Raw genomic sequence first — 13,730 nt, forward strand, 5'->3', positions numbered from 1 at the left:
TCACTCTGGTTATTGAACTTATATGTAGGATACATCATTCAATATGTGGAACTGGATGAATCCCAAGATGCTATCAAGATTGCTGGGAAAAATATCAACATCCACAGATATGAAGATGATACCACTCTAAAAGAGAAAGCAAAGAGGAACTAAAGAGCCTCTTAATGAGGAGAGGAGATGCAAAACCTGGCTTAAAACTCAACATTCAAAAAACTATTCACAAAAAAACCCCTCAACATTCATAGCATCCAGTCCCACAATTCATGGCATATAGATGAGGAAAAGTGGAAACAGTGGCAGAATTTATTTTCTTGGGCTCCAAAATCACTATGGACCTTGACTGCAGCCCCAAAATTAAAAGACATTTGCTCCTTGGAAGGAAGAATGGCTATGAAAAACCTGGACAGTGTAATAAAAGCAGAGACTCACTTTGCTACAGAAGTCTGTGGTGTCGAAGATATGATTTTTCCAGTAATTATGTACAGATGTGCTATCTGGACCATAAGAAAGGGTGAATGCCAAACAATTGAGCTTTTGAACTGTAGTGCTTGAGAAGATTCTTGAGAGTCCCTTATACAACAAGGAGATCAAACCAGTCAATCTGAAAGGAAATCAACCTCTGACCCTTGCTGTCTCAGCTGAGGCATCTACTGAGGGCCTCCAGGTGAGAAGAACTGATGCATCCACTGCAAAAGTGCCTAAACATGGCAGCTCCAAGCAAAGAGTTTGTAGCTCCACCCCTGGAGGAAGCTCAGAAAGGCTGAAGGCTCTGTGTACCCTGGGTTCCCCCATACATGCACTGCATTCTCCCCAGCAGCATTGGAGGCCGAGGAAGGGGCATTCTGGGCCCTGGAGGAGGGGGATGGCTCAGGCATCCACTGGGGCCATCGTTTACCAAGTAGTACTGGAAAGGACAGAGCAGGCATATGTGGTAGAGAGCTGGTGACTGGGGTTTGGGAACAAGAGGGAACCAGCTCTGCATGAAGTACCTCTCCCAAACTGCCCTGGAGAAGCCCAGTGATAAGATCTTCTGAGATGTGACAAAGAGAGTCTATTTCATTACCCCTCAGAATTCCTCTGAGTGAGGAGGTGGTGGAGTTGGTGGGTCATTACGAGCTCTTCCATGGCCTAGACCATCCACCAATCACTGTCCTTGGGGCTGCCTCTCCCCAGCTTCAGTCATGTAGTTCTGGAGGAAACTGAGAATCATGTGTGCTGCTGGGTCAGGGCCAATGACCATGTAAAACCAGTCATAGGACCCCATGGCCCTGCCAGGATGGCTGATCTGGGGCTGGAGCTTCTTTCCTTACTAGGTGATGCCTTCGGGATATAAAGCCGAAGGCAGGTAGCTTGGAATCCCTCACTAGGTGTAGAAGCCTTAAGAAAGAAAGTTGTCAGGCTAAGACCATCAAAGAAGAGGGAAAGGAAAGACTGAGGGTGAAAAAGAGAGCTGATGACTTCTAATTTCTTGGTTCCAGTCACTGAGATTTTTTATTTGCTCTGATTCTTGTGTCCTGGATTCCCAGAATCATTTCAATGAGTCTCCACTTTCCGTAAATCCAGTTGGAGTGGTCTCCTCTCAACTGTGATTCAGACTTTGTTTTAGATCCTTCCTGATCATTGTACACCTCCCAGACTCAAACATAGGCACCCATTTGTTTCACAGCACCATTAAGAGTGAAACCCTTTATTCTTTACTGAGAATATGATTTGCAGACCACCAAATACAGTTCACCAGCATCCTGGGCAGGAGTGCCCTAAGTGTGAGTGAGTGTGTGTTAAAAGTGGCCTTACTGATTCCTGAACCACTCCAAGCATTTACGATGCCTTTGCCAGGCCAATCCTGTCATTTCCTTGATCATACACCGAGAAATACAGCCTCAGGAAGACGTCACCCAGGATCCAAGTCTCTGTAGATCTCACTGTATTCTCTTTAAAGGCAGTGTAGCAGTGGCCTCTAGAATCCTGGGGGAGCCAGAGACACACACCAGTCAGCCTGAGGTCTTACCTGAGACTCCCGCCAATATCCAACCCAGCACAATTCTTGGTTTTATTTCCCTCTTTTGGTAAGTATCAAGGGATTTTCTCAGCAGCAGGGGATATGAAAGTTCATCCAAACCAAAAAGGGCCAAGATATGAGGTTGCCATGAGGAAGGGTGTGGGGGAGGGGAGGACTGGGAGTTGGGGATACAGAGGAATGATAAAAGACAAAGTCCTAATGTAGAGAGTAAGGAACTATATTCAATATGCAGTGATAAACCACATGAAGGCAAATAAGAAAAAGAATGTATATTTTTTATGTGTATAACTGAGTCACATTGCTGTGCAGCAGAACTTAAGGCGACACTGAAGATCAGCCACACTTCAATACAATTTTTAGAAAGGAACAAGAGTGTCCCCTGGTTCTCCTCACTCCCTGTTTCTTTCCTTCTGACTCCTGCTCCTTGTTTTCTCTATAGAGAATGCCGGTTCTCCTCCTGCATCCCCACAATCCGTACTTTATTAAAAAACTTTATTTTTTATTGGAGTATAACTGATTAACAATATTCTGAGTTTCAGGTGGATAGTAAAGGGACTCAACCTCATGTATCCATATATCCTGGTCCCAAAGATACCCCTCCCATCCAGGCTGTCATATAACTGAGCAGAGTTGCCTGTGCTACACAGCAACTCATTGTTGGTTATCCATCTTGAATACAACAGTGCCCACAACAAGATCTTGAAGACTTAACTCAGGAACTCTGGGAAGCCTCCTTCAGACAACACTCACCCTCTTTGACAACTCCAGGCTTGGTTGGGTAACTTACTCTGGTTCCCCATTCCTACCAGTCATTCCATAGCCCTCATCACCCCTAGTAAGTCCCCAGTGACCCGATGCAGAGCACCTTGGGATGTCTTTTGCATGGAATTCAGTGCAGTGTTGCCTAGAACCAAGCAACCCTCCTTATGGTTCCATGAGTTTGTTGTTTTAGAATTCCTGAAATTCCCTCTGTTCCACAAAGCCTTCTTTGAGCCCATCAGCCTGCTATGTACTCCCACAGGGAGCTGACATGAAGCCTCCACCCTATGCTGGGGCTGATCAGTGACTGTGCACCCTTTATTCACCTTAGCATCCAACCTCCCCACAGAGGAGTCGGTATCCCAACTCACAGAGGGGGCACCTGGCCAGAGCAAGAGGAAGAAGCAGCCGAGAACTAGGGTGACCATGTAATTTATCATCCAAACCAGGAAAACTTAGAGAAGGGAAAGCAGACTGTTAATCCCTATTGTGGGACATCACACTGGGACTGTCCCGGGCATTCTCACTGTCACATGGCCTATTCAGGGACTGCTAGAGCTGACTTTCCATATTCTTGCATCTGAGGGTTCAGATTGAACTGAAGCTCTTTGAGGACTGAGGACCTTAGTGTTTCCCTCTCCTTGTGACTCCCACCATGCCAGCATGGCGTGGCATCTCCACATTTATTTCAGGATGATCAATGTCCCAGAGTGCCCTTTACTTTCAAGAGGTTGGTCTTTTGGCAGGCTCTGGCCCAAGCACAGGGGCTCAGGGGCTCAGCAGCATCTGCAATGGTGTGACATAGCCTGAAGAAGGCACTCTCCTCCCAGAAGCAGCCCGGTGTTCCTGCAAGTTCCTATTTGAGAACCAACCCTCAGGGTTCTCCCCTCACCTTGAGGATGTAGGCTCGAGCTGGCACTGGGTAGTTGATGCCATTGATGGTGAAGATAATAGAAGGCAGGATATTGACCGCAAAACATGAAACATAGTGCTGTTAAAGAGAGAGGGAGAGAGGTTGGCCCTGGAGATCCTTGTTGATGTGGAGACTGGGAGTGACCCTGGGGTCACCTTTCACCTCGGAAGCCCGTGGTGTGGCGCCGATAAGCTTCTGGATGTTTTTCACCAGTCTTGTTGGGCCAATGATCAGTGATGTCCCAGTGTCCAGAAGAGCCTCACAGCCACCAGAACAAGCAATAACCTTTCTTTTCATGGAGATGCTGAGAGACAGTGTGACAAAATGGGTATCAAGGTCACTCTGATTCTCCCCTGAGTGACCCCCTTCCCAACTGTCTCCTAAACATCCCTTTGTCTCTTGCCTTCTTTTACTTTGCTCTAGACACAGCATCTTTCTTGACATCCTTGAATGCAGTACCTGAATACATCAGGCTCTTTTGCACCTTGACACAACTGGTATTCCTTCCTAGAAGAGCCCCTTCTCTTTGACTAGCAAATTTCTTCTCATCTTCCAGATTCCAGCTTAACTGTATTGTTTTCAGGGAAGTCTTTCCCCCAGTGTTTATCAGTCTCCTGTCTTAGTCACTTTCTGTAGACCCTTCCTCATATCTAGCATGCACCAAAATGAAAATTCACTATGTACGTGAGTCATTTCTTGTACATCTGCCTTCTTAGATGTGAGAGTGAGTTTTATTCTCATTGCCTCCCTAAAGTGCCTGGCACACAGTGGATGCACAATGCTTGTGTGTTGAATGAGTGGATGAAGACTGTGAAAATAATGAATGAGAAACATCAGAGAGTTGTATCTGGTGGGGAACAAATAATGGGTCAACCGCAGAGTGAAGATGGAGATTCATGGGGGCAGCAGATTCTCAGAGTGGTGGGAGAGAGGGGCTTTTCTGTGAGAGGGTGTCTCCCATCACTGCTCCTACAACCAGCTCAGACCCTGAGATCCTGGCCAGGAAATACATGACTAGCCCATGGAAACTCCAAAGGACAGGTCAGCTTTTGTCTGAGGGTATCACACAGAATCCTATCAGTTATTGCCTCTTGTCCTCAGGTCACTCCTGGATCCCACCTTTCTGATTCTCTCAGTTATAGACCCTGCCCCAGTCTGTGCCCAGGGCTGTGGTGTGTCTTTTTTATTAGTTGCTTTCACGTCTTAAGACTGCAGCCAACCTCTCTCCACTGTTGGGTAGCTTCTCCATAAGGAGGCCAGTTTTCCCTATTTTCTCAGGACTTTCCCTGTTTGTAAACTGACATTTATCTGTACTGAGAACTTGCTTGGTCCCAGGTAGCCCTGGACAGTTGGTCATCTTATAATGCTGTCCAGGCTGGTGAAGTCCTCCCCGATTCTGTTCACCACACTGCAGAGTCTTCTGACCGTGCTCCCTGCCTCACAGGGCAGCGGGTGCAGCCCTCTCCCAGCTGCACAGACCTCTCTGGACCCTGTGAGGACCCTGGGTAGAGCCCTGGTCAGGAGGCCTGGGGTGGTTATGAACCCATGGGCTGTTTGTGTATCTATGTGCTTGTGTGTTTGTATGTGTGTTTGTATGTCTCTATTTGTGCTTGTGTGTCATTGATGAGCTATGCATGTTTATATGTGTCTCTGTGTATATGTGTCTGCTTGTGTGTTTCCATGTGTCTGTGTGTCTGTCTGTGTCAGTGTGGATGGTGTATATGTTTGTGTGACTATGTGTCTGAGAATCCATTTGTGTGTGCCTGCCTGTGTCCATGTACAGTAGTGGGAGCATCCCTTGGGTTGACCCTCAGAGGGAGAGGCTTACCGGTCCATGTGTACACGCCAGTCACCCGCTTGTGTCAATGGTACCCAGTTGAGCTCTCCCTTGTAGTAGCGGTGGTCTACCCCACCAAACATCACCACACTGCCCTTCGTCCTGCATGTGTAGAGAGAAGAGAGGAGGGGATCTTTGGAGGATGGTAACAAGTGCACTGTCTGAGAGCTGTGCTTGTCTACCCATCAAGGCCCTAATAAGGTTCCCATTTACAGATGCAGAAGTCGAGGCTAGGAGTAATTGAGAAACAGACTGAGGTCGGTTACTGGCTAATGAGTGGCATAGAGGAGGTTAGAAGCTGAGTCACCTGGCTGGGCTCCACCCACTATGTCTTCTGAAGATGCCCTGGACCTCCTGTGATCTGAGTGCTCAGACACCCTCAGAGGATAGGGTGCTGTAGCATTTTGACTTTCCCCTTGTCCAGCTTGTCATTATTCAGGAAAATCAAGGCCTGGGAGTGCTAACTGTGTGGGTTCAGGTCACCCAGAGTTGGCTCTGCTGGCCTGTGATCTCTACTGTCCAAACAGCCCCACAATCAGAAGGGAAACCACCTCTGTCCTCCCTGACATAAAATGACTAATACTTCTTGAACAAGGTGTCCCACACATTTGTTTTGTGTCCCACACTTTCATTTCTCACTGGCTCCTGCAAATTGTGTAGCTGGTCCTGGGTTACCAGTGAAATGCTAATGAGGAAGGAAAGATATCCACCATCCTTCTCCTTCCTTCCTTATCAAATTCATAAGCAAATCCTATTGCCTTTACCTCCAACTTGTTTCCTGTTGCCTTCCATTAGTCTTCCTTCTTACTCACCCCCCTAGACCAAGTTAATGGTCTTGAGCCCAGGAGCACAGTTGTGCTCCAGAAAAAAAAAAAAAAAAACCAAAAAACAAAAACATTATTTATAAAAGCCAGCGGTGAAGCCAGGTATGGCCCTGGGGCCATAGTTACCCTGGGTTAGATTATCTCTCAGGACACTTCTTTCTCAAGTGTTCTATAATTTTCATGGGACTGAAAGCGCTTTACAGTTAATTTGGAGAAAAGGATTGTCCATCTCAGACTTACTTGCCCAAGTAGAAGGCAAAGACAGGCTCAGAAACGGCACCTTGTTTCTTCAGGTTGTCAAAGATGGGGATGCCTCCAGTGAGGGATATGTCAGGGTAACTCAAGCCCAAGATGCCATCAAAAGGTGTATCCTCAAACCCGTGTTCTGCCAAGCTTAAACCAAATGGCTGATCAGTACTTACAAGGTCCCCAATCTGTGGGAGAGAAGAGTGTTCCCACTTACAGATATGTGAATTGGGGCTAGGACTGGGCTGGGGTGTATTGCCATTAGATCCTCAGGGAAGAATTGAGCTGGGCTCTGTCTTTGGTGGGCCTCAGATGGTTAGACCAAGCTGGGGTGGGGGGGAATTTGGGTTCCATTTGTGAGAGGCTGTGAATTTTAAAACATCTGCCCATCTGAAAAACACCAACTGAGTGAGTCAATTGGCCTCGTGGCTTCTGTACAGGTGGGGCAACCAAGAGTCAGGCCAGGTCCCATCAGTTCCCCCTTGTGGACAAAATGAGTCGAGAGCAAGGTAGCCTTCTCTTTGGCATCACTGTGACCTAATGACAGGAATGGACTGCTTTCTCTGTAAGGTACTGTGGATTCTGCATCTGTCCAAGAAGACAGAAGCCAAAAACACAATCTTGCTTGCAGGGATCTATGAAATTACTGCCTGTGGAATTCACTTTTCGGGATATGTGTGTCTTTGTGTGAGTGTGTATGAGAGAGAAAAAGAGAGACAGGGGAACTACTCAACTACTTTGGGGAGGCAGGCCATAAGTTTATTAGACTCTCGAGGGTCCTCTAGAATGAGAACTCATTTATCATGCCCCTGACATCTCAGGCCTGCAGTTTCCCAGTCTGGATACCTGAGCACTTTACTATCCCCAGGGTCGCTAGATTAGTTTTATCCTATCCCAAAAACCCCACAGCACCTGCAGTCCTGAAAAGCAGGCCCAGCTCCACTGTTTACCACATGTGTGACCTCAGCAAGGCCCTTGCTGTCTGCACCTCAGTTTCCTCATATGTCTCATGAGCTAGTCAGAGTAACTGCTGTGTGGGGTTGTTGCAGGACTAAACCAGTTATTACCTGAAAATGCCTGGAACAGTGTCTCAGAATATATAAGTGGGTGATGTTTTCCCGTCTTCTCTCTCCCAGCAAAATGAACCTTGAACTGCTCATGGGCAGAAGAGCTGCAAGTCCCCATCTCAAGGCACTCTGGGTTAGCTAATCTGTGCTCGTGTGTCAACACGGGCATTGCCTCCCCAGGGACAGGATCCTATGGGTAATATGGCCAATATCAATCTAGCCTATGGGAGTTAGGCTAGAAAGGGCCCTGCCTGATGGTCCTGCATCTGTTTTGTAAGCAGTGGTCACTCCATAGCCAGTCCTGCCTCAGCTTCTGTTTACACATTACCCGGACGGTGTCATAAGCAAGAAATCCCTTCATGCTCCCGGATCCATAGGTGATCCTGAAGGTCTTTTTGGTAGGACGGAAGGTGGAAGACTCAAGATGTCTGAACCTAACGTGTGTAGCTGCAGACACAAGAGATGAATGTCATCAGGGCCAAGGGTGGAAAACAGGGTGGCAGGGCAAGGGAAAGATGGTCCAGGAACCGGGTGTCTATACTCACAACAGGCTGGACTGGGGCAAAAGAGGGAGGACACCCACAACTCAGATGAGCCTGTGTCAAAGACAACCTGGAATTCCTGAGGGGGTGTTCCAATGGTGATTTTACCCACATAGAGCATCTACAGGGAAAAGGAGGGAGTGGGTTATTACAGAAGTGGCTACCCTCTATTCCCACACTGATGCCTCCCTCTGGGTGCCACATATCTCTTGAGATCACTTTTGAACCACTGTGCAGCTCACAGCCTTTGATCACAGAGGTGCTTGCATTTGATATTTCTTTTCTATGCTACCTGGTATGCAGGATATTGACTCTATGACCAGGGGTTGAAGTGGTACCTCCTGCATTGGAAGCCCAGAGTCATAACCCCTGGACCTCCAGGACCCCTGGACACCCAGGGAAGTCCTGGCACCTTCATTTGAGAAGCTCTGTAGTCTCTTCAAACCCAGCCTCAGCACCCCCTTCTCCAGGAGGTCCTTCTTGATCAACACTAGCCACTCCCTCTAAACTCAGACCACATCCAATCAACACCACACAGATGACCCTCTCATGACATGTATTTACTCTTTTCCTATCTCTCAGGCTGGCATGGACATTCTTGAAGATAATATAAGCCCTTTTTCTAATCTAAAAACAGTAACCACAGTGTTCGATTCTTTTGGCCTTACACAGAAGATAGGTTCAGTAACTTTTTCCTGCTGTGGATTTTGCATCTGTTGAAACTGAATTCCTCTGCCTGGGGATTCACATTGTTTTGCAGTTGGTTGGTTCTACCTTTTGATCAGAGATGGCTCACTCTTCATCTGTAACTGAGTGACTCAGTTCAGAAGGAACAACTTCCCTCAAACTAATGACACATCTTTGACACAGAAATGGATCTTTACCTGTTACCTGATAATTGCTGGGCCCAGTACCAAGACCAAGAGTTGAGGATGAGAATGTGGTCTCCTCTGGGTAGGGCCCCTGTTGCCTAGGATTTCCACCTCTGGCAGGAGCCCCAACCCCAATATCCCACATGGCATCTCCAGATGAGCCCCTGTGCTGGGCCAGAGCACCAGGAGGTGCTGTGGAACACCATCCCTAAAACACTCACGTCCATGATGTTCCTCAGGGGGTGAATAGTTGCGTTTGAGCCAGGAGAAGAAATCTGGTACAGTCTGTAAGCATGTTCCTTCAGGAAATTGTTCAGCATATTTTTTTCACTGAGGATTTTTCTCATGGTCTTCACTCTCGTTAGAGGTATTCTTTCATTGAGCATTTGAAAAAGAAAACAACAAAGAAGCTACAATTAGCTGTCAATGTTGAGGTATAACTGTCATTGTAATAGTCCTGTGTATTTTCCAATCATCTTTATGAGTCACCTTATTATCAGAATTTTATGTATATACCATGGCAAAGACATAGGTTTGATTACAGGTTCTGTTCTGCAATCTGGGATAAACCATATGACCATATGGGGTCTCAGTCTCCCTGTCAGTGAAATGGTGGAATGTAACAATTCAAACCATCCAAATAGAATATCCTGGGTATAAGTGAAGTGATGGATATAAGGTCTCAGCAATGACAGCCATTAACATTACTATTGCCATCCCGCTGTATCTTTCTCATAGAAGTTCAGAGAATGGGGTAGAAGGGGGACTTTTATCCTATTTTACAAGGGAGCAATTTGAAATGCAAGAGGTTTCTGAGTTGGCTGTGGTCTCACTGCTTGTCAGATATAAAACAGTGTATATAAAACTGTGTATATTTTTCCAGTTTGAAAGAAAAGAGAGTTGAAAGAAGAATCCAGGAGATAGGGAACTTCAGGGAAATTCAGAGGCTTGAGAAGGAAGGATAAGTCAAATGAAAAATTAAAAGAAAACAACACAGAGAGAAATACACTCACAGAGACTTCCAAAGAGATGGAGAGATCAATGATGGTGATATAGAGATGCAGACATAGACATATGCCCACTGAAGTAGACAGGGAAAAAGAGGAAATGTTACAAAAAATGTAGAAAAGTGCTATTCCACAGGACCACACTTACATCTGCATAGACTGTGCATTGAACAATTGAAAGGAGTTCCATTTTCAATAGGTTATGAGATGACTGGACCCCAAGAGTTGTGCAACCATGCAAATGTACACTAAGACCCTTGGGATCCACAGTTCCTATAGCAAAGTACTTATCAGTAAGTAAGAGTTGAACTTTAAGACTGTCAGGGAAATATTCCATTCCCATCTAAACTTGAATCGGATGAAAAGAAAAATCCGAGAGAAGAAGATTATGCACCTTACAGTCCCCTTACTTACTTGACTATACACTCTGATAAGGCCACCAGCCCGAGGAGCACAAACCACTTCATGCTGTTTCCTGGCTCCAAGTACTCAGGTAAGTTCAGGTTCTTAGCATGTAGTGGTGACCGGGAGCCCATAGTTATATATGCTCTGACATGCCTTTGTTTTCCCCTTTAGGCCACTAATACACCTGAACAAAATACAAAGCTCTTGATAAAATCTTTACCTTCTTCAGTGTCCTTGGCGAGTGGACTTTGAAGCTTCTCAGAATACAGATAACTGAAATGTAATCTCTTCCTTGAATCTTGGCTGGAAAATCTAACTGATCTGCATGGACATCTAAGAAGATGGAGAACTTTGCTTACTTAGAGAAACAACTGCTAAGAACATCATGAAAATGGTAACTAGGGGCCGTGCTCGACATTCTTGGTTTCGTGTCATCTTCCTAGCCACTTCATGAGATATGCATTGTTTTCTTCATTGGAGAGGAGATTGCTAGGAGGATAAGTTGTCACATGGTAAGGTGAAGACTTCAGGGGCAGCCCAGGGAGATACAACTGGCTTTAGGTAGTGGGTCTAATGGCAGAGATCAGGGGCATCATCTAGGATGCCAGTCTGCATCAAAGATTTAGGACAGAGCAGTAGTTCAATGGCATGGTTTCAGTATTGGAAGAAATGTCATATGCATCCACAAGATATTTTATATCATCCAACAAATGTACAAGGAAGAAGTGTGTGCTGGGTTATGGGTTAAAGGCTTCAAAGTCAAAGTTGATCAAGACAAAAGTAATCTTTACCTTCCATGAGCTAGCAGTCTAGTTCTCACAAGCTCATGGCCCCAGGAGGCAAGAGAAATGATAGTAGGACTAGATGGCCATGCTGGACCCTGGGCAGCACAGGCCTGACCACTGGGAGCAGACTTTCCTCCACTTCAACCATGCTGGAAAGCAGGCCAGTTGGACATGTTTTCAAGAAAATCAGAAGGTTGTATATTTATGTACAATCTACTGATTTTAATGTTAGCAAATACTTTTTTCCCCCAAGAAAACTGTGGGAACACAATCCCCACAATGATGTGCCGGAACCAGCCTTCAGTCTCTGCAGGTTTTTATTTCTGGCCTAGAGATGGGAGTGCAGTGGGGACAGAGAGGAATTTAATTCAAGTTGGTTGATTTACAGAGACTGAATGCATACTGAACATGTTTGTTTCCTTTCTATTTATAAAGAAAGATCATCAGGGACATACAAAACAACACATTTAACTGCTGAACATAAATGGATATATTTCTGATAAAATTTCCCTATAGGGTGTATGCCATGAAAAATTTTGTCTGCCAAAGCAAACATACAAAAAAATAATTTTGAAAGGTCTTACCAATCAAAGAAGACAAAACAACTGTGGCAGCCAAAGTAAAGACAATCGTGTTTAATGACTCATCCAGGACTCCCAGGGCCTATTCTTGCATGAGATCTATCCAGGCCTGTCCCTTGAATACAACAGGAGCCTCTCCTGGTTGCCACGTGTGTATAGATGGGGCACTGTGTCTTAATCCTCTGCATATTGTTTAAATTCAGTTTTGGTGGTTAAATCCCAAAAGGGGAATATGACGTCACTGACAAATGACACAAGTATATGCCCTTTGAACTATGGTGTTGGAGAGGACTCTTGAGAGTCCCTTGGGCTGCAAAGAGATCAAACCAGTCCCTCCTAAAGGAAATCAGTCCTGAATATTCACTGGAAGGATTGATGCTGAAGTTGAAGCTCCAATTATTTGCCTACCTGATGGGAAGAACTGACTTATTGGAAAAGACCCTGATGTAAAGAACGATTGAAGGCAGGAGGAGAAGGGGAAGACAGAGGATGAGACGGTTGGATGGCATCACCAACTCGATGGCCATGAGCTTGAACAAGCTCTGAGAGTTGGTGATAGATAGGGAAACCTGGCATGCTGTAGTCCATGGCGTTGCAAAGAGATAGACTCAGCTAAGTGACTGAACTGAACTGAACAAACTGAGAGCAAAACTGATAAATCTAATTGCATCAAGTTGGTGACTAGCTGCCCGTAACAACACATTACTTAAGTAGCTTTAAAATTTAGAATTATGTCTCTACATTCAGAGTGGAATATCTTCTAAGGAAAAACAAAAATACTGCCCATCCAAAAAAAACCCAAACAAAACCAAAAGAAAAAAAGGAAAGAAATCTGAAGCTATATGCAACAACTTATTGTTCCTGATATTGCTTCTGTTATTATGACAGAATGGTATGTATGCTAACAGGTAAAACAAGTCAATAATTAAAACTAATGTTCTGAAGTAAGCCTTTCAGTGGCTAGAAAAAGAGGGTTACACATAACATGAAGAAGTTTAATTAAAACCCTGCTGCCTTAAATCTTGAACTGAAATCATATGTTTGTACCAATTAATTATATTCCTTTTTATTTTATTTTTTAAGGAAAATGTGTACTTCCTCCTCTGACCGCTGTAAAGCCTAGAAGCAATGACAACTTGATAATAGTGATTATTCTGAGGTCTAACATGTAGCTTCTAAATAATTTCCCATCAGACCATCTTAAAGAGCTGGCTGATTTTAGGACTGGGTAAAGAAATGCACAAAATAATCTTGGGAGTCTTGAAGGACCAGAAACCTTAAGGACTTCAAAGACCAGTGGGAACTGGACAGAAAGTTTAAGAATCCAAATGAAAAGGCCAAAAATCTACCAGTTTGTAGGGCAGAATGATGTTTCTGCTTCTCAACACACTGTTTATGTTTGTCATAGCTTTCCTGCCAGGAAGCAAACATCTTCTGATTTCATGGCTGCAGTCACTATCCATAGTGGTTGTAGAGGCTAAGATGAAGAAATCTGTCACTGCTTCCACCTTTTCTCCTTCTATTTGCCATGAAGGATAGGGCTGGATCCCATGATCAGAGTTTCTTCATATTTAATTTTAAGCTGGCCGAATGTGTCCAAATGTTAATGGGCAGCATCTAATTTGTCAAAGTGATAGACTGCTAGGGCACCAACTCACCATTCTGAGCACTGAGAAAGGAAATAATCATCAGCATTTATGTTATTTTTGTTTCTTTTAAGCATATGTTATGCAACTACAAACAGTTCCAGGAAAACAAGCTAGGCTGCCCCTTCTGCGGGTGATAAGAGAGTGGTGGGGAGCAGCTACAATATAGTTGAAGCCTCACTCACTGGCCTGCAGCTCACCTCCTGCTGTGGAGGTCTGGTTCCTA

General features: G+C 45.1%; 1 protein-coding gene across 3 annotated transcripts; it reads right to left on the reverse strand.

The window, feature by feature from the left end:
• Positions 1–1,663: 1,663 nt before the first annotated feature.
• Positions 1,664–10,586, reverse strand: LOC122431272 (pregnancy-associated glycoprotein 1-like). 3 transcript variants are annotated; one of them, XM_043452495.1, is made up of 10 exons: positions 10,502–10,557; positions 9,302–9,452; positions 8,212–8,329; positions 7,995–8,113; positions 6,594–6,787; positions 6,507–6,512; positions 5,521–5,631; positions 3,855–3,996; positions 3,672–3,770; positions 1,664–1,965 (listed from the first exon to the last, which is right to left on the reverse strand). In XM_043452495.1, the coding sequence occupies exons 1-10, from the start codon at positions 10,552–10,554 to the stop codon at positions 1,819–1,821; spliced, it is 1,140 nt and encodes a 379-aa protein (XP_043308430.1). In that variant the 5' UTR covers positions 10,555–10,557; the 3' UTR covers positions 1,664–1,818. The 3 variants fall into 3 exon arrangements, with proteins under 3 accessions (XP_043308430.1, XP_043308431.1, XP_043308432.1); XM_043452496.1 differs by lacking the exon at positions 6,507–6,512 and having other exon boundaries at positions 10,502–10,575; XM_043452497.1 differs by lacking the exons at positions 5,521–5,631; positions 6,507–6,512 and having other exon boundaries at positions 1,674–1,965; positions 10,502–10,586.
• Between the last annotated feature and the right edge of the window lie 3,144 nt (positions 10,587–13,730).

This window comes from Cervus canadensis, chromosome 29 (genome assembly GCF_019320065.1).
Source record: "Cervus canadensis isolate Bull #8, Minnesota chromosome 29, ASM1932006v1, whole genome shotgun sequence".
Lineage (NCBI taxonomy): Eukaryota > Metazoa > Chordata > Mammalia > Artiodactyla > Cervidae > Cervus > Cervus canadensis.

Coding starts and splice junctions, on each gene's coding strand:
- LOC122431272 (XM_043452495.1), bottom strand. CDS start 10,554: ATGAAGTGGTTTGTGCTCCTCGGGCTGGTGGCCTTATCAGAGTGTATA. Junction 8,330..9,301: donor CCCTGAGGAACATCATGGAC/GTGAGTGTTTTA, acceptor TTTTCCCTGTAG/ATGCTCTATGTGGGTAAAAT. Junction 3,997..5,520: donor TGGCGTGTACACATGGACCG/GTAAGCCTCTCC, acceptor ACTGTCTCTCAG/CATCTCCATGAAAAGAAAGG.